Source organism: Calonectris borealis, chromosome 21, assembly GCF_964195595.1.
Source record: "Calonectris borealis chromosome 21, bCalBor7.hap1.2, whole genome shotgun sequence".
Taxonomy (NCBI): domain Eukaryota; kingdom Metazoa; phylum Chordata; class Aves; order Procellariiformes; family Procellariidae; genus Calonectris; species Calonectris borealis.
The window spans coordinates 5,567,593-5,595,170 of NC_134332.1; the positions used below are offsets into that span (position 1 = coordinate 5,567,593).

A 27,578-nucleotide genomic window follows, 5' to 3' on the forward strand; every position below is an offset into this window, starting at 1 on the left:
TTCTCATTCTGAAATTGTTTCCTTGGGTACTTTAGCACCCAGCTACAGCTGCATACTGAATTGGAGAGGAGCGGTGCTGCGTGAAGCACTCTGCAGCCCCCTGGCTTACCCAGGCCTAGCCTTGCTTCGACTGTAAAGCCGGTGGTAAGAGCCTGGTGCAGTGGTAGTGCCGCAGTAGGCTGCACCTCATTACCTTAGTAGCAGGCGTAAATGGCCCCATTAAATCTACTCTCTACCCCAGTGCTGTAACAATAAAAATTGTCAGGACCAAGATGGTGTGAAGAAATTTATGGCAAATGCTCCACTATGGTGGTCGCTTGGATTCCTCATAGGAGCCAGTGTTGGGGCTAGAGCACCCTTTAGAGGGAGGCTTCTCCCAAAGCACTTCATAAGGACCTGAAGAACAGCTGGCAGGAGAGAGTCATTACCGTGTGCTGCTAACTTTCCAAAGGTGCTGGATAATCATGCTCAGTGGATGAGAAAATTACCTGCAAACTTCTTTGGGATGTCAAATCAACCTTGTTTACTGCAGACTTTGAAAGCTGCTGAAAGCCTGATGGAAAGGTGTATTAGCAGAACTGAAGGGATGAAATGGGGTGGAGCAGGGGAGGAGCAGCTGAGGGCGCCTGTCTCTCATGTGCCCCAAGCTTGGTGAGAAAGCCTTCCTGGGTCTGTCTTTTGTGCCTGGGTGGAAAATCCAGATGAACCAGCTTGGAGGGGACTCGCTGTTGGGGTTGCCTCAGCATTCTTTCCAAAAGCAGATGATTTGTCAGCCTCAATCCAAGGGAACTGAGGCACTGAAAAATGGGAAGCTACTTACTATGGCAGGAGTCAGTGGCAGGATCTGTAACAGCTGGAGGTTTTTTGGCTCCCGCTCTAAAGGCTACGAAGCACAGGGATGGTAAATAGAAGAAGCCAGTGGAGGTTGTCGGCTCTGCTGGTGTGGCAGCTGGGCTGGGGATCCCAATGGCTGACTTGTAGGCTTCTGGGAGCTGGGTAGGGACAGGGATTAAGCCCCTCAGTGTTGGGGTTGGTTTGCGATGTAGGATGGGAACAGGCCTCAATGGAACAGGAGTCTCGGGCTGTGCAATGCAGAGATGGTCCCTTTCCACGGGCTGCTGACCCACAGACCCCTGTGTCCCCACAAGACCACTGCACTGCTCCCAGGGAACGGCCTTCTCCCAGCAGGTCCTGTTCCAGAGATGTCTTCTAATACCACTGGGACCATCATTTTTCCTCTCTTTCCCCCAAGGGTAACAGACTTCATCTCCCCAGATGCCAGGAGGGGCACTCTTACAAACCAGAAGATGAACAGATGCACCAGCCTTGGTAAAGCCAGGAAAAAACCTCAGAGGGGGAAGCACAGTGTTTCTTCCCGTGCAGGGAAGTAGGTAGTAGCTCTGGTCACTTGGAGCTCGCCAGAGCAGCTGATAGTGATTTCTGCCTCTGTTTGGATGTACTATGGAAGCTTCTCCCATTTGGCTCACCTGATGCCTCATCACTTTGCAGCTCTGCATGCCAAGTGCTTTGTTAAAGTCTAGTTTGGTGTGTGGACATACAAAGGTTTTATAAGTCTGTGCCAGATCTCGTTCTCATGCCTGCTTGCTTCATTATGGAGTGTGTGCGATGCTGTTATCCGAGGGAAAACACTGCTTCTCTTCTCATCTCCTCTCATAGCTGTGTCAGCTTTAGTTTAAATAGCTGGTGGTTGCCTAATGAACAAAGGAAGCTTGAATATTTGAACAAAACTGACTTTAGTGGTCAGCGGATTGGGGAAGCGGTTTGTGCTGACTGTACTCTGATTTTGACAAGACTGTGGTGGCCAGAGGGAGGACACGGGTGGTGTTGAGCAAGCCTTGTGCTCCTCAACCTCTGGCTCTCATGCTAGGCCTCTTCCTCAGACAGGAGCTGTACTTCAGCTTACTGGAGCAGACGTGCTTCTAGTGGAGGTTAAAAGTAGAGATTCCTCAGGCTATTTGTGCTTGTGGTTGAAGAAGGATTTTCCCCCCTGAGCTGATACAAAGCTAGGCTTATCCTAAAATTAATAAAAATAAAGAATCTATTCAAATTGATGCAAGTTCACGAGTCCAATCTATTCTTATAAATAGACTCAGGTTTGTAAAACGGGCTTCACCAGCTGAATTTCAGACCTATGCTTAAGCATGTTCTAGACAGAGGCTTAAATGCTTGTTCATTTAAGCACATGCCTGAAGGCCATGTTGAATCAGGGCTGTGGGAGACCATCTTCTAGGAGAAAAAATCAGCTGTTTAACTCTCAAATGGTCCCATAGTGTTGCTGTGTCCTGTTAAACAGCTACTGCTTTTTACCTGTGTGTGTCTCAGTGGTGCCTGCAATGGTGTGTTACACATCTGTGCACAGTATATACATCTGCATGCCAGTGTATACATGTGTGTTCTGTGTGGTTTGGGGGTGCCCAATGGCCTATAGCTCTTCCACCAGCTTGTAGTTACGTGAAGGGTTTGCTCGCGTCATGGCCTTTTGTTGTGTCATGGCTTATAAAGCCGATGAAGAGCGAGTTTAACCGGAGAGGGTGGCAGCTGTATGGAAGCTGCGTGTGATGGCAGGGGCTATCTGCTGCAGGCTGGGGGGGGGACAGGGTGGGAGCAGATGGGGCTGAGGCGTAGCCTGACTTGTAAAAGGCAGCGCTGGGCAGCAGGTCAGGGTTGCAGTGGGGAGCACGGAGACCCAGCTGCACGCAGGGGCAGTGTCACCAAGTAGATGTGACACCATGCCAAGAGAGAAGGGCTCTCACCAACGTTCTCAGGGGTTTGTGGGGTCACCTTGGACAAGGTGTTTCCTGCCTCACTTCTCCCCTTGCTGTCTGCTTTTTCTCACTTGTGTTTCTTGAGGCAAGCACCATCCCTCTGCGTGTGTTTAGCACCTAGCACAAGGGCAGGTAACTGGAATCCCCAGCTACTGAGGTCAGTGTCACTGGCTTACCATCGTTGAGCTGCATGGATGGTCCCACTCTGCCTCACAGCGGTAAGGTAAGTCTTTTGTGGGTGCCACTGCCCTCCTCCACCGGGGATCACCCAAAAGGTATCCAAAAGGTGCAGTCTGTGTCTGTGGTGCAGGTCACCTGCCAGTGCAGGTGGCTTGGAGGCTAGCAGAGCTGTGTCCTGACGGGCTCCGAAGTGGAGGGAAGGGCCCTGGTGGGGTACCATTAGAGTCCTGCACTAGCTCTTCAATAGGCATTAGCAGTGGGGATGTGTTGGGGGAGAAACACTGTGCTGGGCAGGAAACTGCTTCACTCACCGAGTCCTTGAGAAGCCTCAGTAAATGTATAAAGGACTACACAGAGTGTCACCGGCCTGCCTGCTACAGCTCTGCCTTCTGCTGGGAGACGCTGTCACCAGAAACGTCCCAATGGGCACCGCCAGCTTCAGTTCACTCCCTCCTCTCGTGTCTCCTCCTGTACTGAGGCTGCTGGGGAGCCCTGGCCCAGCCTGCTGCCTCCAGCCAGGCGGCTGCCCTCCTCGCCTCCCAGCTCTGCTGTAACTTCATGCATAAAACATCTCCCTGTTGATTGAGATGCCATCTCCTGGTGGCCTTGTCAAGGGAGCTGCAGGGGGACATAAAAAGTCCCTTGTAAATCTCTGCCTCTCATCCCTGGAAACTTTACTGTGCGTCCAGAGAGCAGCTCTGCGGCTGTTCTTGCTCTTTCAGGGGATGACATTTAGCTGAGGCAGGACAGGAGCAGCCAGCGCTCTGCCTGCTGCCAGCCTTCAGCAACAACCACTGCCGCGTCCTCAGGGCGGGCTGTGGATGCTCCCCGGTGCCCAGTGCAGGGCTGGGGGTCCTGCCTGCGCGTGGTCGCTTCTCCTGCACCTGCTGTCTCTCCTGTGTGGTAGAAACCCCGGAGGGTTATCTTCAGATCCCCCTCCCCTGCCAGGATGGATGCTCTGAGGAAGGGATCCCTGCTTCAGTCCCGAAGAGACCCGCATGGGAACAGGGTGGCAGTGAATGCAATGAGACAGGGGAGAGAGCAGCTCTGGGAGGGCCCTGTGTCTGCTCTTGAACTGGCCCCAGCTCTGAGTTTTTTCTTTGCTCCTTCCTTAAATTACAGGGATGTTCAGCAGCTGGCTTTGAGGTGTTCTGTGAACATATACAGGTGAGAACGCCTGCTCTTTCATTGAGAGGGGAAAAAGGGTGGGAGTGCAAGTGTCAGTTAGAATCATGTGGCATTTCTGTGGCAGAGGGAGGACTGTAACCCTGTACAGTTGGACAAATCACTGATTATCCTCATTATTTGCCTGTGCTTGATGAGGAGTTGCAGCCTCATTCAGAGATGAGGCTTTGCTCATGGGACTGTCAGTGCTGTTTGCTGTCTCGGTACCTAGGTAAGTAAATGACATTATGGAGGCTTAAAAGAGGATTTCGTAGAAATGGCTCCAGTTTGAATGGAGAATGAGATTGTTTCTGTGGAGGCTGTAGCCCATCTTATAGGGGTCACTCTGCACTGGACCTGTCTGCGTGGCAGCTTATGAAGGGGCTTTGGATGGGGAAGCTGAACTGTGCCCTGAAGCATGGATGGCCCCCTACGCCATGGTACCCTGGGGTGGGCAGTGGGCTCAGAAATAGCTCCATTGTCTCAGTGAGACTTGGGCTGATGCCAGCAAAACTGGAGCGTGGTGAGCACCTCTGCCTGTCTGCCAGCCAGGCTGGGCTCCACGTGCTCGCAGGGAGAGAAGAGATCGCGGCAGACGATGTGTTTGAGGGACCGGGGCAGCTAAGGAGACAGGGGCTGGAGTTAGTGAGCAGCCTGGGATGTTGAAGTGCTCTGTGGTTGTTCTGATGGGGCTGTTGGTTTTGCAATCCTTGTTTAAGCTCTCCAGGCACGTGATGACCTTGGGGGCATGTGACAAATTTGCAGCCAAATTGCTGTATGTGATGGAGATGCTGAAGTGGGAATTGGCGAGCTGGATTCTCTCTAGCTCTGGCAGGGAGGGACAGGAGCGTTGCCAGGTCAGAGCTGGGATCCAGCCAGCCCAGTATTACTGACGATATTACTCTTTACCGAAAAGCTGGCGGTATTAGTTCTTCCCGGTCATGAGCTTTGCTCGGCAGTTTCTCTGCTCAGTGGGGAGAGGAGACCTTGCAGGAGCAGCTCATCAAAAGCACCTCCTTTCTGAGAGCAGATCCAGAGCATTGATGTTCCTGAGGCCTCAGATCAGCACTTATAGCTGTCCCCAGGGAGAACTCCTATGTGTTAATTTAAGTTTACTATAAAACCTATGTCAGCTTTTCACAGTGGAAGCTGGAGGAGCAGAGGAGCAATTGCAGATCACCTTATCTGGGTCCCAAGGTCATCTCTGTGCATGCTGTTTTAAATATATATATATATATATTTTTTTCATAATTGTACTCATTAATTGACTGCTTCTGCTGGGGAAGGCAGCTGGTAATGAAATGGCAACAGAGGCTGAATTTCTGGGAGCATTGTCAATGTCCCCTGAAGGCATCAGGAGCTTTTCTAATGGCAGAGTTTGGAGCTGAGTTGTGGGGACCAGCAGTGCTGCTCTTCTCCAGCATTGGTCCCTGTCCTGCTCTGACTCCTCTCCAAAGCTGCAGAAACTGCTCAGTCTCAGGTTCAGCCCATACTGGGGTTCCTCCTGGCATGTCACTACCCACCTTGCCTCGCATACTCTGCTTCTCTCTGCTCTTTCCCTGGCTGATGGGGAGGGTGTATTTTCTCTGTCAGCAGCAGCAGTTTTGCCTTAACACTGTTGCAGTTTGGGAGAGAAGAGAAAAATCCCAGCTTTTTCACTAGCTTTTTATGTAGCTCAGTCATTTAGTTGGTGGTTGCAGAGTAGCTTGAGATCTTTCAACCTCAAGGAAAAGCAAAGCCATGTCACCCCGGAGTCCTAAGGCAGATTGTCCTTCCCACTCCGTAGGCATTAACCCGCTTCTCTCTCGGCTTGTCTTCCAGGTCCTGAAAGGCTGCAAGAAGCTGAACCTGTCTGTACATTCGGTGGGACGCATCCCAGGGGGCTATGTCACCAACCACATCTACACCTGGGTGGACCCGCAGGGCCGGAGCGTGTCCCCGCCGATGGGCCTGCCACACCACCAGAACAGCTCCCTCCGCAAGGACAGCGAGAAGAGGAGCCACCTCCAGCTCCTGCAGGAGGGAGATGAGAAGAAGGTGAGCAAGGGGGATGAGCCACAGCCCTGAGGGCCTGTCTGTGGTTACCTCTTACCTCTATGTAGGTGCCAACCCTCTTGTTCCCTTTATGCTTTTCATTCGTGTCAGTCTGGCCTCCGTTGGGATAGCCTGTCTCTCCTTTAGGATACACTGGATCCTGGTTTTCTCCCTCGGTCTATAGCTTTCCCTCTGTCTCCCCCGAGGAGTCCTGTAGGACAGGATGGATTGGCTTTGCTCCCATTTAACACAAGTAGAACCCGAGCTGGAGACAAGGCATTGTCCAGATACAGACTTGTCTGGCGGTGAGGGCCCTGCTAGGAACAGCGGTCAAACCAGAAACTCCTTTTAAGGCTTTTTCCCAAACAGGTTGTTGTTTTGGCTGGAGGCTTGCTGCCGACATGGTCATTGGGAGGCTGACATAGATATTATGTTCAGGAGGGCTCGTGGATTTGGAGGGCTAGATCTGAGAGTGCGTTACTGCCCTTCTTCCTGCACTTCAGATCTTTCCGCAGGTGTTTCTGTGAGACTTTCTTGGCTCTCTTGGCAGTTTTTTCTAAGTAAAAAAGACAATTTTTCTCTTCCAAAAATGCTATAAAATGAAACGGATGATTTTCCGCTTCTGTTTGGGGAGCGGCAGGCTGAGCCAGGAAGGGCCTGAGCAGCGCCTGTGCAAAAAGCCCTGTGAAGTGAAAAAGGAGCAGGGAAGGGATCGGCTGTGATAGTGGTAGCCAGGGGAGCTGGTGGTGTCTGGCCAGTGCTGGCTACTGTAGCAGGGCCTGGATCTCGGGCCTTTGACAGAATGGAAAGCCTATCAGCACATCTAATTCCCAGTCCTCTTCTCTTACTGTGAGCCTGCCCTCCTTTGAAATAGGCCTTATAATAAGTGAGGCCAGCAGAGGATATGTTCAAGCTGCAATATCTGATCCCGGGGATTTTGTGTTTCTTCTCCCTTGTGCTTTGCGTGCCCAAACAGACCTAGAGACTTGTAGGTGCAGAGGAACAGTGCTCAGATGCCCTTGCAGTGAGGCATAGGTTGGAGGGGCAGACTTTGCCCGCTCTCTCAGTGGTGATGGATAGGGAACCTGTTCGTCCTGTACAAGCGGAACATGGTGTTGCCTCACCAGCATTCATGAGATATCCAAGTACTGTCCACTGTACTGAGTGAGCAGGGCGCTTGCTTCCCAAAGGCACAGACTTGCTCGGAGCCTCCATCCTATTATCCTGAGATCACTGTGGCTGTCCCCAGCACTTTGATTGCATGCCCAAAATATCCTCAGCTCCTCCTGGAAAGGCTGCGGAGGGATCTGTAAGCTGGAGCCTCCCATCTCAGCCAGAGAGGGAAAAAAATTTAATACAGGATGAGGCAGTTTGCTGATGAAATATTCATCACATGGGCCACAAGGGAGAAGAGCCCATTATTTTTACTTTAAGAAGAGAAAAGCAGCCGCTGCTGGCTTGCTGGTGTCCCCCACCCCCTACCACTCAGTGTCACCTTGATACAGCAGGCAGCAACTCTTTGAAGTTGTAGGTAGATGTTTCCCTGTACATCATTCCTTTAGTCCTCGCTGTGTGTCGACATGAAATACTTAAAAGCCTGAAGCTGTACACATCCCTGCCCAGTGCCTGAGCCTCGCATGGCCCCAGACACCCCCCCGCCGTCAGTCCCTAGGGAGATGCGATTACAGGTGCCCTAGCTGTCTCTGGGCAGCTCAGCTGCTGCATGGGCCAGTCACCAGACCAAAGCACCCTCCTCTGTGCTGCTCCTGGTCCTGAGCTTGTCAGGGCTGTCTCCTAGGGGGTGCACAGGAAAATGAATCCAACTGAACTTTGCAAGTTAAAAGAGCTTTAATTACCATAGCTTAATCCGCTTTGGAAGTGAAGGAAGCCAAGTTGAATGAAGGCCACGTTAAACTTCAAAGAGTATCCATGCTGGGCTTGGCTGCTGATGGATACACTCACTCCCGATGTGTAAGGGGGGCCCCAGCTCCAAGTCACCCGCTGTGGCACTATTCTAGCTGAGCTGGGCTGCAGGACCTTGGCTCACAGAAGTGGCTGCCCTTGTTCTGAGCTGTGCTTCCCTGGTGCTATTGCTGTGATGCCTCTTCGCGGCTGTGCTGCAGAGCACTTTGAAGATTTGCCAGCCTTGGGTGCGACATCCAGTCTTCATAGTGCTACCAGCTTGTGGCTTGCGGGCTTCAGGACCTTTTGCCCAGGTGTGAGGAGTGGTGAAGAGCCTCGCACTCCACCTGGCTCTTCCAAAATCTAAGCTTATTCTTCCATTCCTTGGTGCTGCTTCACACAGTCAGGCAGCCCTTTGATTTCTTGTAGTGGAGGATTGTGCTTTGACCCCAGGGCAGGGGGATGAAGGTCCCTCTATTAACCCGGGAAGAGTTAGTGACAGTTGCAATATTTGAATCTCACAGAAATGGGTGTGCAAAGATCTGATGCAGAGGGCAGTGCTGGCATCACGAGAACAGGAGTATTCAACCTTCTCCTCCAGGCACTGGAGATGCCTGGATGTGCCTCCATGGCATGCCAGCACTATCGGTCACCCTGCTGTTCCCGTCCTGCCCCTCTGTGCCGTGCTGGCCGTGTACCACGCTTCTAACAGAAGCTATCAACTGTGTGTTGTTTCAGTCCTGGGATCCCCACACAGCTCTGCTGGTGGCCCTTGGCTCCCTCTGCTACTCCAGACTTGACTGCTTGTGTCACTCCAGTGTGCCTCCTGCTCTGCTGCAGCGCAGCTCTCGGCGCTGCCCGGAGGCCTTCTCCTTGCCCTGTTAATGGTCCTTGCTGACCAGAAGCATGATGCACGTTTCTCCCTAGCCTGCTGGGAGTGGTTCAGAAGCGCTTTCAGCGGTAGCTGTTAGCACTGGTGGGACCGGAGGTTGCTCAGAACAGCACCCTGCCCTCTCCACTCCTTGCACTACTTTGAGCCTGCCTCCAGACCCGGCTCCTCCTCACAGTCCTGCTCATTGGTACAAGGCTTGGTCTGCATGTTGCGATAGCCTCCACTCCTGAATTCCTATCTGTAAGTCTGGCAAAAGAAAATTGCTGGATGCTACAACTTTTAAATGACCGAGGCCACCCAGACACTTCTGTATCCAGGGGTGCCTTGATTTGCCAGCTGATGGTGAAAGAAAGCCTTGCCATGTTCAAGGGCTGGCTGGCAGCGAGGAGAGCTTGACCGAGCCCGGTGGATTTGAGAGGGGTTATTTGGTGTGACTGCCTGTGTCATTTGTCTGAACACATGCTTCAGGGCATGAATTAGCTGGGTTGCTTTGTCCTGACTTGCTGTGCACCATCAAGAGATGAAAATATGTCCCAGAACATGGGAACAGCCTCTAGTTTTTTCTCTTTTTATTTGTATGTGTAGATATTTTTTTTTTTTAAACTGCTGAAAGGGGGGTTGTTCTGTTCACAAATATCATGCAAATAAATGCAACATATCCCTGGTTAATTCAGCTCAGTCAACCGGAATTGACAGGTACCCCTGAGGGCCATTTGATCTCTGGATGGTTTTACATTGTGAGGGAAGGGCTGGGGATTAGTTGGTTATTTTTTCTCCCCCTCTCTCTTCTATTTCTAATTGATCTGAATGTGCTGGAATACATATGCAAAAGTTTTCAAACAGGCACCGTTTGGGAAAGTACAGTGGAGATCAGACTTCAGCCCTACAGCAGGAGGCTGAAGCGATGTAAACAGCAAGTTTGGTAATGCTCTGCTACAGTTCAGTAAGCCTGCAATGCTCCTGTAGTTAAGGTGATATTTCCAGCTTTTGCAAGGTTAAATTCAAGGTTGGTGGAGGCATCCTACGTTCATCAGGCAACAGAGAGATCCCTGTCTGCCTACCTTTCCCTCCAGTACATCTGTTCTGTATGCCTGAAAGGATGGGGTTTGTAGCATAGTTTAACAAGTTTGCTTATCTGTAGACAGAAGCATTCATTATCAAAAGGCTTGAAATGGAAACCGCTGCTGTTGGCGTGTGTGTGATAGTGTAACCGATCCATCTGGCGGAGGAGGGATCTGGTGCATGGCTGCGTACCTTGCCGGAGCAAGCACCCGGACGGTGGGCTGGAGGTGTGGAGCAGATGGGCTGAACTGGTGTGCAGCCAGGGTGGTTGGGCTTTCAGCTGACAGGTCGGTCTGACCTCCTTGGATAGCTTCGCTGTAGCACAGGGTTAGTGCAGAAGGCAGCCAGTATTGCTGGCCTAGGGCTGGCACATTCTTTGCCCTTGGCTTTCTATCGTATTTTTTTGTGGACACTGGGATTCCTTCGCTGTCAGCTGCAGAAGAAGCCATTTTGGGGCTTTGGGAAGTTACTGGTGGTCTGTCAGCTGCCCACTGGCTTTGCTTTCACCATCCTGTTCCAGTCAGTGGTTCTGGGCCAAAATCCAGCTTGCACCAAGCTTGGGTCAGAGGCTATTCAGTGTGGATGAGCAGGAGGTGAATGCTAAGATCTGGGCCAATTATTCAGCGTAGACCTGACCTAGCATGAATGATAGCTCATGAGAAGGCACAAGAAGGGATGTGAGAATTTAAGGGAATGGAGGGATGAAGGAGGTGCTAGCATGTATGCGCTTGTGGTTGTGCAAGTTATTGCAAACCTTTATGCTTTCCATGTCTGTGTTGTCTGTGGCAGGTTGAAGAGATGCCCGTATTTCCCAAGTTTTGCTATTACTAGTTTCCTGCAGTCAGGGCAGCCTTCCCTGTAGCCGTAATCAGTGGATCCAGTGTTTCATCAGAGCCCTGTGCCCATCTTCCCTGAAGGTGAAGTAGCCAGTGATGGTGGTCAGTAATAAGCGTGAAATGAAGGGCTTGCACTAGTGCAAAGCTCTGGTGAAACGTTCTTGGAGCCGCCTGTCTCCAGGACAGACACAGCAGCAGGTCACGGTCCCCCAGCGCCACCCCAACAGAGGATGTAGCCTGCTTGCTGGAAAGATGGGACCTGCTTCCAGTGGTCACCTTGTGCTTCAGAGCAGTTTGATGTTTATGATCTGTTCAGGCTTAAGTCCTCTACATTTTTCACAACAGCAAGGACCATTTGTGCTGTGAATTGTCATTAATGTGCTTCTGGGATGAACAGCTTATTTCATTAAAAGCACTTTGGAAACCATCAGCCAGCAAAAACTCATAGGTGCTGCTGAGCTGGGAGGAAGATGAACTATGCAAAATGCTCTGCAAGTGTTGGACTGCTAATTCTCTGAGAAATGCCATTTCATCAGCTGAATCGTTGCTCTAATGTGCTTATTGCCAGGGGAGCTGCTTATTCCTTTAAGCTTTTAGTGCAGCAGAAGAAAGAAAATATATGTAAAGAAGAGAGTGCGAACTTGCCTTCAGGCAGTTCTGTATTCAAAAGTAGCTATAATTATTATTAAAAAAAAAAAAAAAAGAAAAAATATATCTGTGATAACATTGCATGGCTTGAATGTTTGAGACACTGATGGTGACTACTTGAGCATGAAGGATGAGAGATGCAGGAGAGATAAGGACGGATTTCTTTCTATTAGATTGTAATGACATTTTTCAGTGCGAAGTGATACAGCTCCCCGTGTCTCTCACTGTTCGCTTGCTCTGACCTTGCTGGGGCTTGCTTTGGTTTACAGCTAGAAGCCTCTGCAGGCTTCTTGGGGGTATGTGGTCAGCTCCCCACTTGCCTGCAGGTTTCCTGTGGTGACTGGAGTACGTGACGTGAGCCACTGGTCCCCCAGTTCCCTGGGGATAAAAGGTATCCTTCTGCCTTGGGTGGTCTGTAGCACTGTCCCAGCAGCCTTACCCCAAAACGTCCCTTGTGTCAGGCCTCAGCTCACCTTACCTCATGCTGGCAGGCAGCAGTGCCATCTCTGTGTTATTTCAGGCACTTTAAGCAGAAAAAGCACCCAAAAGTGATAATTGTGGCCCAGAGCTCTGGAGTGCTGCACGAGTCGAGCGCCGCCCAGTGCGGAGGCATCTGTTGGGCTTAACAGCAGCGTGGCCAAGAGCTGGGCTGGGCTGAGACTTGGGATCGGGCCCCGTGGCAGAGGACTTGGTTTAGAGACCATCCTGCACTGCTTTTGGTTTAAAGACCATCCTGCGCTGCTTCTGTTGTTGCCTGCCTGTCCCTCTGCTCCGAGTGTCACCTCTCGGCCGTGGGAGATGCTCGCTGCCATGTCACACACCTGCTACAACAACCTGTTTGCAAATCAGTGCCCCTGTTGTGTAGCCAAAAGCAGCACTGTAGCTGCGCTAGTATTAAACACACTTGGAGGTGGCAGCCAGTGTAGCTGTGACAGCGAAGTCCCCAGCATGGCCTTACAAAGCCTGCCCTGGAAGGGGGGGGTTGATGTTGAGGCAGCTCTGGTGGATTCGGCTCCCCTAGCAGCTGTAACTCTGCTGCTCCCAGTACCTCAGTGAATGCGTCGTGAGCTGGCTCTGTGTTCCTGTGAGCTGTGCTCGCACGTTTGCAGGATGTCTAGACATAAGCCAGTGGGGTTTCCTTGGTAAGCAGGAGGAGGATGAGCCCTGCGAGCCTCCTTAAGTGTTGTTTTTGTTGTTTGGGAGCAGTAATGGCATGGAAATAGCTGTCGGCATGGGTGAAACCTCAGCCACTCACGCAGCTGTGTGCTGAATCGTACTGATGCAGAGTAATTCTTGTCGGAAAGTGCTTTTTCTAATGGTAAAATTGAATCTGTCAACAGGTAATTTCATAAACCCAGAGAAAAGAAATCCCATGCAAGAATCAACTCAGAGCAAATGCCTTACTGATGATGGCATTTTTTTCCTTCGTTTCCTGCTACAGGAGGCGACAGATGTTTCAGTGTTGAAGTTGAAATTAAAATTGTGACCCTGATCTTCCAAATGTTTCTGTGTTGTACATGTGGGAGTAGCCTGGGGCTGGACGCAGCCCCGGTACAGCATAGGGGAGGAGGTGGGGACTGCGCAGCCCCTGTGCTACCGTCAGCCTGGGAATACCTGGCCCTTCTCAGCAAGGTGTGGGGGGGTTACCTTGCCTGGATGTCCCTGGTTTCCCCCCACAGAATAGCTGCTCTCCTGCACAGCCTTGCTTGCTGCCTCTGTTTTAGGATGGTGTTAGGACAGCTGTGCGTTAAGCAGCTTGGAGTGATCCCAGCTTTCCCTGATACTAGCCCCTGAGGTATGTTACAGCTTCTCACTCTGAGCTTCAGCCCGGCAGCAGAAGAGGGGGAGAGCTGAAGAGGAAGGAAACATGAAGTGGAATGTAACCAAAACGCTGTCTTCTGGGACAAGACTTGCACAGAAGTGTTAATCATATGTGTACAAACCTGCTTACTTGAGTGGAAAAGCCCAAGTTGAAGGGCTTGCTCCAGGAAACGGTGTGTTGGGGGTCTGTTCCCAGTGGGGCCCAGGATCAGCACTTTCCATCATGGCAGGATCAAGTCACGGTGGGAACCACTGGAAACAACAGCCTGGGCACGGTGGACATATGTAGCTCCCTCCTTGGACAGCAGCTTGATTTGTACTTCACTGTCATCCCGCAATCTCCCTCCCACCCTGCAGCCATGTCTGGAGCATGGGCATACGGTGTGGGAGAGGTCCCCTCATTAGGGATGGCGGGTGCGGACAATCCTGTGCTTGGGGCAGCCAGCATGATGGTGCCGACCTCACCTAACACCGGCTCTGCGATGTGCCCCGTCACTGGGGACAGCCTCTCGGAGGCAGGAGGCCCTTGGGAAATAGTGTGCAGAACAGTCTCCCCTCTTACCCCTAAGCTCTTAACACGAAGTGACTCAGCCTTTGCTTCATCCTGGCAATCAGCTTATCTCTCGGTTTGGCTCCTGAACGCTTTCTCTCCGCTCCTCCTTCCTGCCTCCCTCATCGCTCCCCAGTCTGATCACACTGAGCGCCCTGCCTGCGAGCACTCGCTTTATTTCTTGGCTATTTCCTAAATCTGCAGTTTGTCAATAAGCTGAAATACCCAGAGAGTGGGTATTTCTCTGGCCCCTGCTGCTGCTACGCTTTTCCTGGCAGCCTGAGTTTCTGTTGCGATTTCCGCAGGGTTTATTCGGAGAGGCGTAGGTATTAGTTGATTAAGAAATGCAATTAAGCCCTCAACAACCCAATTTTCTGGGATTGCCAGCAGCGACATATTTTTAAGTAGCGCTTAGGTTTTTTCACGCAGCTTGGGTTTGCAGGAAGGTCTTTCAGACCTTTATTGCTCGGGGCTGTATTCATTGCTTTCTGCTTCTTGAAGACTAGGTTTGCCTGGTACGTGTGTGAACAGCTCGCGCAGCAGCACGTCAGGTTTATAGGGAGAGGGAGTATCTCTTACTCGATCTGATGATATCAGGGTGGGGAGAGCGGCTTCTCAGCTTACCATCCCATCCGGATAGTGTTAAAGGGAAATGTAAATGACTTGATACGGAGCTAACCCTCGTATTGCTAACTCCAGTGAAGTTCTGGCACATATATTTGTTGTTTGGGGACTCCTAGAGAGGGAGCGTTGCCGTTAACAGTCTATTTTGACCCTGAATCTGTGATTGCATGCGCTTTGCTGCATTTCTGCTACTTGTATTTTTCCCAAAGTTGGGGAATTTTTGAAAGATAGGGCCACGGTGCGGTGAAGAAGTTACAGTAGAAGGGAAACCCTGAACGTTGTTAGACAAACGGGGAGAAAAGAGAAGGACTTTGGAAAAGTTTAATATTTTTCTGGTTTTAATAAAACCCAGTGAAATGTTCTATAAAGTAATCATTCTATGTCCAGAGCGATGTTTTCATGTAAAGAGACAGTTAAACTGCCCTTGATTTTGACAGGCAAATGCTCTGTTGGGTGGGTACAATGCCCATTCTCCTCTCCAGCCTGAAGCGTGAAGGTCTCTTTATGGTTCCTTTATAATGCTTCAATCCTAGAGTTGTTTCCAGTGCTTTGTGCCCTTCAAAGTAGGGAAGGCACTAACCCAGGGAATGTCAGTTTTGTGCAGCCCTAGGCAAGGATGCTGGTACAGGTAGTTAACGTCTTACAGTTCTCGCTCTCCGGCTTTCCACAGTACAGCTGTTTCTGGAGCGCGGGGAGCAGCGGGCAGCCGTGCTGAGCGCCTGCCTGGGTCGGTAGTGCATTCATGGGATCACCCCAACTTTAGCTTGCAGATCCATAAAACAAAACACATGCAGCTGATGAGGCATTTTTGCAGTTGCCAGCCAGCTGTGATACTGGTATAGAAAAGTAGGAGCTGTTTTGGCATCTATTTCTTAAAGTACAAAATTTTGCAGTGTATAGTCCTTAAGTAGAGTTATGTCCTGCTGCTGATTTCCGTCTTGCTGCTGTACCACTACCAAGATAGAAAATGGGTTTTCAATACCAGCCTCTCTAAGGCTGGGCTAAATTCCCTGTGTGATGCTGTGTCCTCTAGAGAGGCAGGTTAATTAGTGACTTGAAGCTAGAAATTAGTTTTCCATCTGGGTAAATGTGCAAGCTTTTGGGTTAACTGTGATGAAGAGTTTTAAATATAAAAGCCATTCACAGTCTGTTTCTAGTTGTTTCTATCAGTGTGAAACACATTTTGGCTTTTCTCATTTGTTTTTATTCCTGCTGTCTGCTTTTCTCCAGAATTTACTTAAAACTTGGGACAAAAGCAAAAAAAAACTGGAGTTATTCTTCTAGAAAATGTTGTGCAGCGAGTGAACAAAGGCCACTTTAAATTGAGAGACCTCAAGGGAGTTAAATACAGGCTTGCTCATTCAGTCTGAATTCTCACCTGAACTTTCATGTATCATCAGGCCCTCCGAGTAGGAGAGGTTGGAAGAAGGCAGATGGGAAGCTGGCTAATAGCTTTGGCATACCTTGCAAAATCAGCCCTGCGGCCAGCGTCTGGTGGGAAAAACAGCTGTCCAGGTGCTGTGTGGCACTTCAGCCTGTCAGAGGTTTGTGGAAAATAATAAATGTCTGTTGCAGTATGTGCTGGCTGTTCTGGGCAGGATAGATGGAAAATCTGTCCTTGCATTATTAATTAGAGATAATAAGGCACGTGGCTGTGCGGAGGAGTCCTGAGTGCCTTCTGTGCCTGGGACAGGCAGGGTGCCTGGGTGGGGTGTCCTACGGAGCAGTGACTGCTGCGGGGGCGATGGCTGGGCTGGTGGCGGTGTGCCAGGACCGGCCCGGTGTGCCAGGACCGGCCCGGTGTGCCAGGACCAGCCCGGGCTGTCTCGGGGCCTTTCCCACTGCAGCCGGGACCTCTGTGTTGCTTATCTTGTTGCTTCTTCTCTGTAGCCTCTCCGGGGGAGAGAGTGCCTGGAGTGGCCCCTCGCAGCCACTGCTATGTAGAAGAAGGGCAGAGAGGTGGAGCTGGGTGACTTCCATCTGGATGGATGTGGGTGGTTGCTGTGTAACCACAGGTCTGCACAGGGCACGGGCAGGCAGAGGGGAGATGCGCAGCGGCTCCGTCAGCGGTGCTTTGGGGATTTCTTTTTGGCTAAGTATCTAGCCCAGAGATGCAGCTGTAAAAGGAGAGCACTGAAAACTGCCACAGATCAACTTTTCCTCTGGTTTATGGTTGTAATCCTCCCAGGCCACGTGTGCTGCCCCTCACGTAGCTGAACCCTCTCAGTCCTCCAGAGCTGGCATTTCCTTCTCGCGTTCCCCGCTGCCTCCCCGGTCCCACAGGGGCTGCCCTCTCCGGCCAAGGGACGCGGCGGGGGTACAGCTGTCCTGTGTTCCAGCTGGCCGTGTGTCCTACCTCTCCCTGCGCCTGCACATTTTCCTCCTGACATTTCTGAGGATTGCAGAACAGGAACAGAAGGGCTCCTTTGGTGCTGCTTTGTCATCCTGTGTCCTGTGACACCTGGGGCTGGTGTCAGGGGAGGTGCAGTGGGCCTGAGCAGCCTGGCCTTCAGCCAAAGAGCTTAATAGCAGCTCCATCTGGACCCTGAGGGTGTCTGCCATAAACTGGAGTGAAACCTGTAGCTTGCTTTATTAGTTGATGTTTTTAGTTGCTCATACTGGAGGCTGGGTTTCTGTAGAACAGACAGGAGGAGAAGGGCAGTATCCAGCAGAGCTCTGGCTGACACCCTGGCTGGCCTGCAGCCTGCAGAATGGTCTCTCAGCCCTTGCCTAAGCTGTGTCTCCTTTCCTGTGGCCCAGACCCCTCCTGAAATAACATTATTTGCTCCACTTGAGGCATTAACCTCCTTCCATGCCAGTGCTTTACTTCTGGATTTGTCACCTGGGTCCTGGATGTCATTCCATCATCTTTCTCTCTTCTTCCAAGTTTTCCTTTGGAAGAGCCAGACTTCCACACCTTCTCAACGTGATCTGCCCTCTCACTCCACTTGACCCTCTAAATCATTGAAAAACAGAAGACAAAACAAATGCAAATCATGGATGCTGCACGTTTTCCATGTTTCACTGGAAAATGCCCCCCTTGGAAGAATCACCCTGTCTGTCCCCCCCGTGTCTGGGGTTAGCCGTGCTGCTCTCTGGGGATGCACGGGGCATTGCCCACCCTGCAGGCCATGTACCTCTAAAACATCCTTTGAGCCATAGCCAGCCCTGACCATTTGTACAGGCACGGGGAGACAGACAAGCCTAGGGAGCCCCAGGAGCAGCTAGACCTGCTCTCCCCGCTCCTCTGCATTGCTACAGGAGCCAGCTGCAGCAGGGAGGGATATCGCTGGTTTAGAGCTCCATCTGGGGCTGCAGTTGTCTGGAGGCATCTACAGAAGTGGCTCTGTCCCAGGAGGTGCGCTGCTCACTAGGGAACTGGTGGGAGAGCTGGTGGCAGCAGGAGGGACGTGGCTGTTCTCAGAAGCACGGAGCTGAGACTGCTTTTTGCAGCATTCAGACACCCCATAAATAACTGTTCCTCCTCCTCTACAGGTGAATCTGGTCCTGAATGAAGGGAAGTCCCTGGGCCTCATGATCCGTGGAGGGGCAGAATATTCCCTGGGCATCTACATCACCGGTGTGGATAAAGGCTCTGAAGCAGAGAGCACTGGCTTAAAGGTAAGAGTGACCCCAGAGTGGGCTGGGGCAGGAGGTAGAGCTTCACATGCTGTGGCTGCAGGGCCATGTCAGCTCGTAACTGCTGCTCTTCCTACCCCTCTGCCCCTGGCCAAGCAGGACTCTCAGTGGAGAGGTGAGCATTGCGTTTCTGGGGACAGCGTTTTGGGGCAGGTTCTTTGGACATTTCGGATACTAAGCCTAGAAGGAGCAACATTGTTGTGCAGAGGAAAATGCAGCCTTACAACTTCTGGAGTAGGTTGTACTTGCCTTCTGCCTTAGCGCAGCCCAACACCTGATTTCTCCCCCTTAGATAGCCTGGGGGTGTTTTTGGTGTAGGTATCTGAGAGCGCAGCCCAGACCTGGCAGGTGAAGAAAGTCACTCTCACCTCCCTGAGCTGGCAGGGAAGAGTTTTCCGTGAAAGCTCCTGGTCCTGTGCTGTCTTCCTGCATCTCGCATCCAAACCCATTATGTCTGGAGCTAGTGTTTTGCACAAGGTGCTCATAGCCTGCCTGCAGGGAATGTGTTTAGCTGCAGCAATGGGAGGAGGCCAGGCTTGCTGCAGTGGGAGCAGATGCGTGCTAGTTTCCTCCTGCAGCACTGGCATTCGCAAGGATCCTGTCTTAACAAGCAGAAACAGCAGGATCACCCTCAGGGCTAGAGCTGATCTATCAGCAGCCTAACTTGGTGTGACCTCCAGCTGCATCAGGCTCTCTCCATAGTCAAACGGGTTCCTAAAGGATGCTCTGTGGGTTGGCTGGGCCCTTCTGAGGCTGGTCTCGTCCAGAGTCCTACAGTTTTGCTGCGGACCTCTTGTAAAGCGAGATCCTACATCTCTTTCATCCCACCACGTACACATGCACACACATCACCTCCGAGCTCCTCCATCCTTCCCGCTGTACCAGGTCTCAGAACAGGATGGGACATCCTGGGACCTCACCTGTTCTTGGAAGGGGCATTTGGGGTTAAAATTTTAGTAAAATAAGTTGAAAAGGGAGCTATTGGACTCTGAGTGCAGCATCTCTGTGCTGCTGATGGATGGGACGTGTTTGAGACTCGAACTTCCCAGGCTGTAGCATTGTACTTCACTCGGGGTTTCTTTTTTGGTGGTTTTTTTCTCTCTAAATGACCAACTCCCTGCAATCACATCGTGCCCTTTTGGCTTCCTCCGGTGCAATCCCATGGGCTCTGAGAGACAGTTCTTTCCCTGCTCCTTGTGTCAGTCAAGAATCGATGTATGTTAAACTCCCTAACGTTCTCTCAGTCCCCTGAAATGGTGCTGGACTGCTGAGGACCGAGAGGCAATCTGCTCTGATCCCCTCTCTGTATTGTGAAGTGATATGTTTCTCCCTTGATCAACCCCAGAGTGTTCAGGGCTAAGCCTTCAGCTTTGCTCCAGTGGCCCCGTGAAGTCACTTAAATCTGTAAAGGCTGGTAGCATGAAGTGGGTGGATTCTGGTGGAGAGGACTCTGATTTGGGCTGGGACAGACATGATCCTGTCCCTCAAGTTGCTCTAGCACAAAATGTTGCATCTGACTGGGCACTGAGGTCACCAGGGTTCCCTTTATAGACAAGGAGACATTTGTGGGGGTAATGCAATCGCTTCTGAACTTAATTTTCCTCTGCAGGCTTCTGTTTCTCTCCGCTGATTCTTTTTGACACAGAATGAAAATGCTGAACTTCGAGGTTTGGATCAATCCAAGCCTTAATCTCTCTATCCTTAGCAGGGAAATGGGATTTTGGACCCTGCCATATGAGAGGGTCACCTGGGCACTAGGGACAAGGAGCTGTAGGAGCATCCTAGGGAGATGGCTGAGTGTTTCTCAGGGCAGCTGCTGGAAACTCCCTGCTGACCATCCCTCTCTCCCAGAGTGTACGTTACGCCTCTGGGCTGGCCACCTCGCAGCCGCTCTGCCTGCAGACCTGAGGCGGTACGCAGCCGTCTCCAGGGATGTCAACGCATGCTTGTTCATTAGCGCAGGGTCGTGCTGAGAGACAGCAGGGACAGGGCTCTGGGACGAGAGGATTTCAAGACAGAGATGATAAGAGGCACAGGACAATTTGTTTCTGCCTAATAGAGCTGGAAGGAGACGGACTGGCTCGAGCCGCCCTGGGTCCCACACGGGTGACTTTGCTGAGTCAGGGGACCCGCCATCTGAACCAAGCCTGTTTGTCCCCAGCGCCTGCTGACCCTGTGCCAGAGTGTTAGACTCCATCTCATAAACACGAGAAGCCTGAAAGATTAAAGGCAGGAGGAGAAAAAGAAGTTGCATTGTTTTGCTAAGGTTCTTTCTGTTTGTTTCATCTTTAGTGCTTCCATACTGCTCCAAATCCCTCTCTTCGCTGCACGGGGAAAATTGCGGCTTTTCTTTGTTCGGTCCACCTGCTGGCAACCTCAGCACAGAGCTAACGTCACACTGCAAACTCGCACACGCAGGAAAAGTCACAGCAGCGTAATGCATGGCTTTATCCCTCCACCTCTCATTTCATGCCTGCTAGGAAAGCAAGAAAGTAATCACACGCACGCCGTAGTCGAAGCACATGGAGCGGTGTGTGCTACTCCCCTTCATCCCTGCCCAGCGAGGTCCCCGCACCGTGGCAATTGTTTGCACACCAGAGCCTCTGCTTATTGATTCTTTATATCTCTCTCCTTGCTTTTCTGTTTTCTAGTAAGTGATTTGTGCGTGCCAGCAGGCCGATGCTTTTCTGAATGTCAGGCTTTATGTGATTTCAGATACGCGCAGGTACTTCCCACCCTGATTTGTGTACGCTGCAGGCCGTAAATTTAGAACTGCTTGGAGGTTTGGAGATAAAGAAAGGCCTTTTATGTTCTGCTGTTAGACATGGTGGGGTGTAGACTGCATCCACACGCTCCCTATGCGGCTCCAGGTAGTGGTGGAAGGGATGTGATACCACGAGGAGGGAAGAACTGATGGGTAAATGTGATTTCCAGATAATTCATTGCTCTCTAAAGTAGAAAAATTGTGCGTTTGTTCAATGTGGGCTCAACCCAACCTTGGTGGGTCGGTGGGAAGGTTCCTGCTGACTTCCCAGGCAGCGAATGCTTCTGTGGGTTTTGCTGCTTTCACTGAATTTGTTACCAGAATTGTTTGAGTTGATTCTGCCAGACTTCTCATTTTAGAGAAAACCTTCTTGCATCTATGGCACAAAATCAGAATTTTTGAATGTTTTAATAACATGTTTTACATTTCCCTTAAATTTTGATTAAAGGGCGAACAACGTGGTATTGAAAGCCAGTCAAAACCAAGGAAGTTTCTCTCAGGCTCAAAAGTTGAGCCAGCTTTTGTCTGCTTCAGAAACAGGGGCCGTGGTCCTGAGAAGTGGGTCCCAGAGGAGATCTAGCCCTGCTGATGCCAGTTTGGGTACTGCTGCTCTGCTCCCTCCGGCTTCGTGGCCACAAGGCAGAGCGCTCTGCAGGTGCCAGCAGAAAACAGGCTGGATTGCTGCAGTCAGTCAATAACTAAATATTCATACTCTTGGCCTTGGCCTTCTTTATGTTCATTCATGAAAATTCTGGCAGTGTGTTCTTTGGGCATGTTTTAAAATATGCTGCCTCGGTGTGAGTTCTCAGGCTGAAAAAGTACATGTTAGCAGAGGGAAGCAAAGGAGGAACGTGAGCCAGTCTTGTTTGCTTCCAGCTTCTGTCCTCCCTGCCTCTGTCGTGACATGCGCAGCGGTGCCATGCAGGAGCTGAGCTTGTTCGTGGCTTTGCTTATCCCGACTTCTTCCTCATTCATTTTTTCTGGTGGTGTATTTTGTCAGGATTTTTTTTAAAACCAATATTTTTTCTCTCCTTGACCTTTACATCAGAAATAGCAGATTTCAGGTAGCTTTCTTTGAACAAACAACTCAATATTGAGTTCCCAGCACAAAGGCTGGGGTAAAAAGAGGCTACCACAATCCATGTATATTCATATACAAGAGAAGGAGAGAAAAAAAAGAGACTGTAAATAGGAAGAGGTGAATGATTTTACATCATCGGTGGCAGTCATGAAGCTGCCTTTTGAAAACTGACTTGTATTTTGAGATCTGCACGTAGACAAAGATACTGAAAAGAGAGGTAAAAAAAGAGCCTCATGGCTGCCTCGGAGTCTGGGGACTAAGCTGTATAGTGAGAAATTCCGTGAGGAGGTGGGTGGTTGTGGTACGCAAGATGTAACCTTTCCACTAGAGGCAGTGTGGAGTGGTCCTTCAAACCATGTCACCTTTATGGGGACAGACATTGTTGCTTAAATTGCTCCTTTTCTGGGACGCTACCAGAAATCTCCTCGCAGCAGTGCCGAAACCACTGCCTACCCCAAGAGACAATCTTCTCTCCTTTTTTGCTTTCATTTCCAGACTGTGTCTGCTTTGTTCCTCAAATTTGTATTGCAAGGTGTTTGGGGAAAAGAACATGTTTTCAGACGGCACTTGGCACCCACTCTTCCCTTGCCTTGCTCCCTAATCTGTCTCTGATCCTTCCAACAGGTTGTGTTGGCCTCGTTGGATGTGGATCATCTGCCCTGACCTGTTTCCCTCCTGGGGAAGCTGAGTACCTCCTTATTTTTCTGCGAGTCTTAATTTGGTCATTTCAAAATTGATTCATACTTTTTCCTGACCATATTTCTAATTTCATAAGGTCTGCTTTTGGTGATTATTTGTGCTAGAGAGACTCCTCCTACTTCAGTGGTATCCGCAAGCGTAATTTAACCTCTCTTCTAGCACATTAGTGGCATTAAATAAGACTAGTGCTAGTGCCAAACCATTTGGCATTCTATTAGCCCTGTTATTCCCAGCTCAATTTAGTGTCATTTAACATTAACTCCTGTTTAGAATCTCTCACCTATTTTTCTGTCTGTGTGACTGAATTTCTCCCAGAGCCAGTTTTGATTATTTTTAAGAGACTTTAGGTGCTCAGAACCCTTGTCTTAAGCCCATTAAGTTTCTCTTGACTGCACCTCCCTTTCCTAAGTTATTCTGTCTCGAGAAAGAGAAGGAGCCAAGCCCGTCATTGAGGTATGTTGTTTCTGAACTCTGCTTCTTGTCTGCAGTCTGTCACTTTTGCATGTCATGTTCAGCCCCTGCATTTCACGGTAGATTTTTCCCTAGGAAATGAGAATAATCCCATTTTCAGAAGTGGTCAGGCATTCAGCAGGTCCTATTGTGTTCACCCACCATTAGCTGAGCACAACTGAAAACTTATTTCTGAAATTTCCAGGGCAATAATTTTTCTGTGTTTTATTATAACTTTTTTTGTGTCTTATTATTACTACTTTTATTCTGTGCTGGTTTGGAGCTGTGCATACAGCAAGTAATTTGCCAGGGTCAATGTTTGTTTTAATAGATGGTTCTTTTGCATCTCTGCAGTCTTTTGTACCTTCCCAGTTGTCCTTGACTTTGGGGGGGGGGGTGGAAATTATCTATGTTAATTAGCAAAAAATTCTTTCCAGCTCTAATAGGAGTCTATCATCAAGATAGGCTGATTTGCAGGCATTTGGGCTGTCCAACAATTCCCTTATCTGCCCTTCACCAGCAATTATTTTTGCAAGGTCTTTTTTTCCCCCTGCACGAGGTGTTCAAACTTATCCAAGTATTTTGTGGCCGGTTGTTCTCACCCAGTGTTAATATTCTGGCAGCACCAGATAGAGGTGGTCTTGTGCTGGGCACTGTGCTAACAGAGCACAAGAGACCAGAGCGCCATGAAGGACTTTGAGTAAATGTTGAGGCAGCGATGAAGGACAGACACAGACAGATGAAGTAGCTTGTCCAGGGCCCCTCTGGTTTCCCTGATACGGCGAGGGCTTGCCAGGTTCCTTTTGGTCCACTCTTGAAAGGAGAAACTAAGGAAAGATTATTAAATCTGTATAACTGTCTTGAACAAAAAATCATGAAAGTTTAATCCCTGATATGGAAAACTAGTAAAGATTCATAATTGCAATAAAACTATCTAAACGAATTTGGATTTTCATTGTTTTGGTGCTGCAGTGAGCCTGGTGCTCCTTATATATTAGCAGCAAAATCCACTCCAGTGGATTGCCCAGTGGGTTATAGAGACCTGAGAGGTGATACTCATCACACTTGGATGTGTGTTTCTCTTGGCAGTTTAGGCACTTGCATAATTTTCCCTCCCTGTTATATTGGTGGTCAGCAATTTTCTGATTGTTGGTTTAAAGCTGACAGAGCTCGAAGGGAACCTGAGATATTTGTGGAGTCTGATGGTTGGGAATGTGGTCATTTGTGTCACTTGCCTTCCCTTGGGCTCCCTCCCTCCCTGTTTCTTGGTCTCTGTGGACCAGCTCAGGTGGAGCTGGCTGCCTCTGGCTTTCTTTCTGCAGCTGGTTCACAGAGTTGAGGTTGGCTCCAGGCTCTTTCTTTCAAACCAGGGAAGTTTCACATCCCTAGCATATGATTTTGGCAACTGATCTGTGCTCTGCCGTCTGCTGGGGTAGGTGTGAGTATCCCACCCTGACGCAGCTCTGCTCTGTGCTCTCTCCTCTCCAGCCAGCCAGTACGAAGGGCCACCATCCCCCTGGTCATGACCTGGCAAGTCCGACCTGTGCCCAGTGCTGTCTCTTGTCCTTCCACAGGGGAAGTCAGAGGAGGGAAAGGCCAGCCAAGAGCAGGCGGCTCTGTTTGCAGGACCTGCTGCTTTGAGCATCTTACTGGAGCCAAAGCAAAAGGTGGTGCAGCAGGACCTGGCCTGTGCTGACACCAGGGCCTTGCGGTGGCTGTTGAAATGCATCTGTCACGGGCTTTCTCTTCCCTTTGAGCTGCAGGCTTGCATCAGCCCAGCTTGAAGGCATTGGCTCCTTTCTCGTCTGGCCATAGGACTGTGGGTTTATCTCTTACCTACATCATCTCTTTTGCCTTATTAGCTGTGCAGCTGCCCCATTAACAGCGGTTATGAAGACAGCAAGCAGAGGGCATCGGCTCACCCGTGTGAGGACAAAACTTCGGGGCCCTGACAGTGGTGTTGGTGGGGACTGGGCTCTCCTGTGCTGCCACAGTCCTTGCTGTCCACCAGCCCCTCTGTGTGTCACAGGGGAAGGAACCATCCCGAGAAGAATGAGGCAAATCTGCTCGAGGTCACTGGACTGAGCTGAATGCAGAGCCAAGCTCTGCTGTATCCGAGCTACATCTGGTGCTCTTGCTCCAGCTCCTTTTCTCCTGTTGACGCCACCAAGAGCGTCCTTCCAGCCTCACTGAGCATCCTCTGTCCTTTCATCAGAGGGAAAGGTAAACAGGAGCCCTTCTCTGGCTTCTCATTATTGCCAGCATTATTTTGTACAGCTCCATCAAGCTCCCCACACATTATCTCGTCTCTAAATTTAACAGGCCTAATCTTTTCGATCTGTCCTTTCACAGGCACCTTCATCTGCCACTAATCATTTCTGTTTCCCTTCTCTAGAACTTTTCTCTCTGTGTCTCCTTGCTGGGCTGGCAGGGATGTATCCAGGGAATGCACTCACAGCAAGGTCACGCGTTCACTTGGATATTGCCATTACACTAGTTTGAGCTATTCTTGATACGTTTCTTACCATGGTTTCCCATCACGTGTTTTTGTTGCAGCCTTACTTGATCCTTCTCAAATCACAGCTGCACGCTGAGCAAAGTGGTCCATGAGCTGCTGGTTATAGTCTTTCGCCTGTGTCGCTCTGTTCATTCAAGAAGCATCAGTCACATCTCGGACAGTTGCAAAGTCCTGCCTGGTTCTTCAAAGCACCTTTACCAGCCCCTTCTGACACTGCTAGTCTGAACTAACCCAAATAGTTGGGTGTTGCTGGTAGATCTTATAGAATCACTTAGGTTGGAAAGGACCTTTATGATCAAGTCCAACCGTAAACCTAACACTGCCAAGTCCACCACTAAACCATGTCCCTAAGTGCCACAGGTACACATTTTTTAAATACCTCCAGGGATGGTGACTCAACCACTTCCCTGGACAGCCTGTTCCAAGGCTTGACAACCTTTTCGGTGAAGAAATTTTTCCTAATATCCAACCTAAACCTTTCCTAATATCCAATCTAAATCTTGACTCTCTCCTGGGCTCACTCTCACACTGCTGCAGGACGTTCTTCCACACCTTCTAGATGTTCAGTAACCCTCAGGTTCTCCCATTCCTTTGCGTCTCTTTATTGCTTCTCAGGGAGATCCTGTGCCATCTCTCACTCTGCACCTATTTTTGCAAGGTCAGAGGAGCACAAAGGTCTCCGTATATGACCCTCCATGGCCCTGCAGTGGGCAGGGAGGGAAGCTGCCGTGCCTCCTTGGCATGCAGAAACTCTGCCTCTGTAATCCCTTAAATAGCCTGAGCAATACCTCATTGCACAAGTGCCATGCAGTGGATTTGAGGGATTTCTTCTGCCCTCCCCTAGAGAGCAGGCTGGAGTGAGTGAAGTGCTCCTGGAGCTTTGTGCTGCTCTGACGCTGTGCCACCTCTCTGCTGTCATGGTGGCCACCCACCAGTCCAGGACAGTCCTGGGGCTTCCTGCCACCGCACAGCAGCTGCCTGGTCCTGTAGCCATGTGGGGAGTTGGATGAGAGAGCTGAAGCAGCTGAAAGCCAACCCTGCAAGAAGCAGCCGTGAGTTTCAGTCAGATCCATTAACTGAGCCGGATCACTACTGTGGGGCAGGTGGAGGGAGGGGTGCTTGTGGGTGCTGAGCTGGATGGGAAGAGCCAGACTCTCCTTGGAAACAGTTGATCAGCTAACACTTACGACAGTCTTCACCTGCATGAAGGGGTGAAGAACCCCAGTGCTCTGCAGCCTCTCTGTGCAGATTATGGGTCCGAGAGTTTCTCCAGACTCCTGCGTCCTGGCTTGGTCCCCCTTGCAGCGGGGCCGGCATGGCTGCTGCCTGGCGCTACTTGGGAGAGCAGGCCCAGGGCCCCTGTTAAAGGCACCTGGAATTTTCTTTCAGACTCATTTCAAAACAAAACAAAATCTAGTAACAATTAAACTGCTGCAGTCTCCCCTTGAGGGCTGCTGGGAGGAGCGTAATTCAAGGTAATGGTGGTTTTCTTTGCTGTTGAGCCAACTTTGCTCTACAGCAGTCTGTCCGGGAGGTGCCCTGGTGCCACAGGAATAGAAAATACCTGGCAGAAATGGAAGGCTAAGACCACGGCACTGCAGAGTACGAGAGAGGCGCATGGGGCTTGGACCATGGTCTCTGCTTTCATGGCAGCTCCCAGACTAAAACCCTCTATCTGAAATGGTCAGTCATGCTCCTGTTGAGACTCTGGCTTATGCTCCTGGTTGTGCCCTGCACCCTTGGCTGGTTACACTGCAGCTGGGACAGCCTCCAGCCACTGGGTAACTGTCCCCGAATGCTGGCAGGGTCAGACCCTCCTCACCAAATGCCCTTAACCCAGCGGGTCTCTAGGGACTGGGATTTGCACCAGTTTCAGACAGCCCAAGGTGGGTCAGTAGCTCATGAGATAAGCACAGAGCCAAGGTCCT

General features: G+C 50.4%; 1 protein-coding gene across 3 annotated transcripts in view; it reads left to right on the plus strand.

The window, feature by feature from the left end:
- Positions 1-27,578, plus strand: part of WHRN (whirlin) — a 55,855-nt gene that overhangs the window by 11,454 nt on the left and 16,823 nt on the right. For all 3 annotated transcript variants that reach the window (XM_075170453.1, XM_075170452.1, XM_075170455.1), the window contains exons 2-3: positions 5,952-6,167; positions 17,995-18,120. In XM_075170453.1, coding sequence (XP_075026554.1) covers positions 5,952-6,167; positions 17,995-18,120 — 342 coding nt within the window. The remainder of the gene's footprint in view (positions 1-5,951; positions 6,168-17,994; positions 18,121-27,578) is intronic.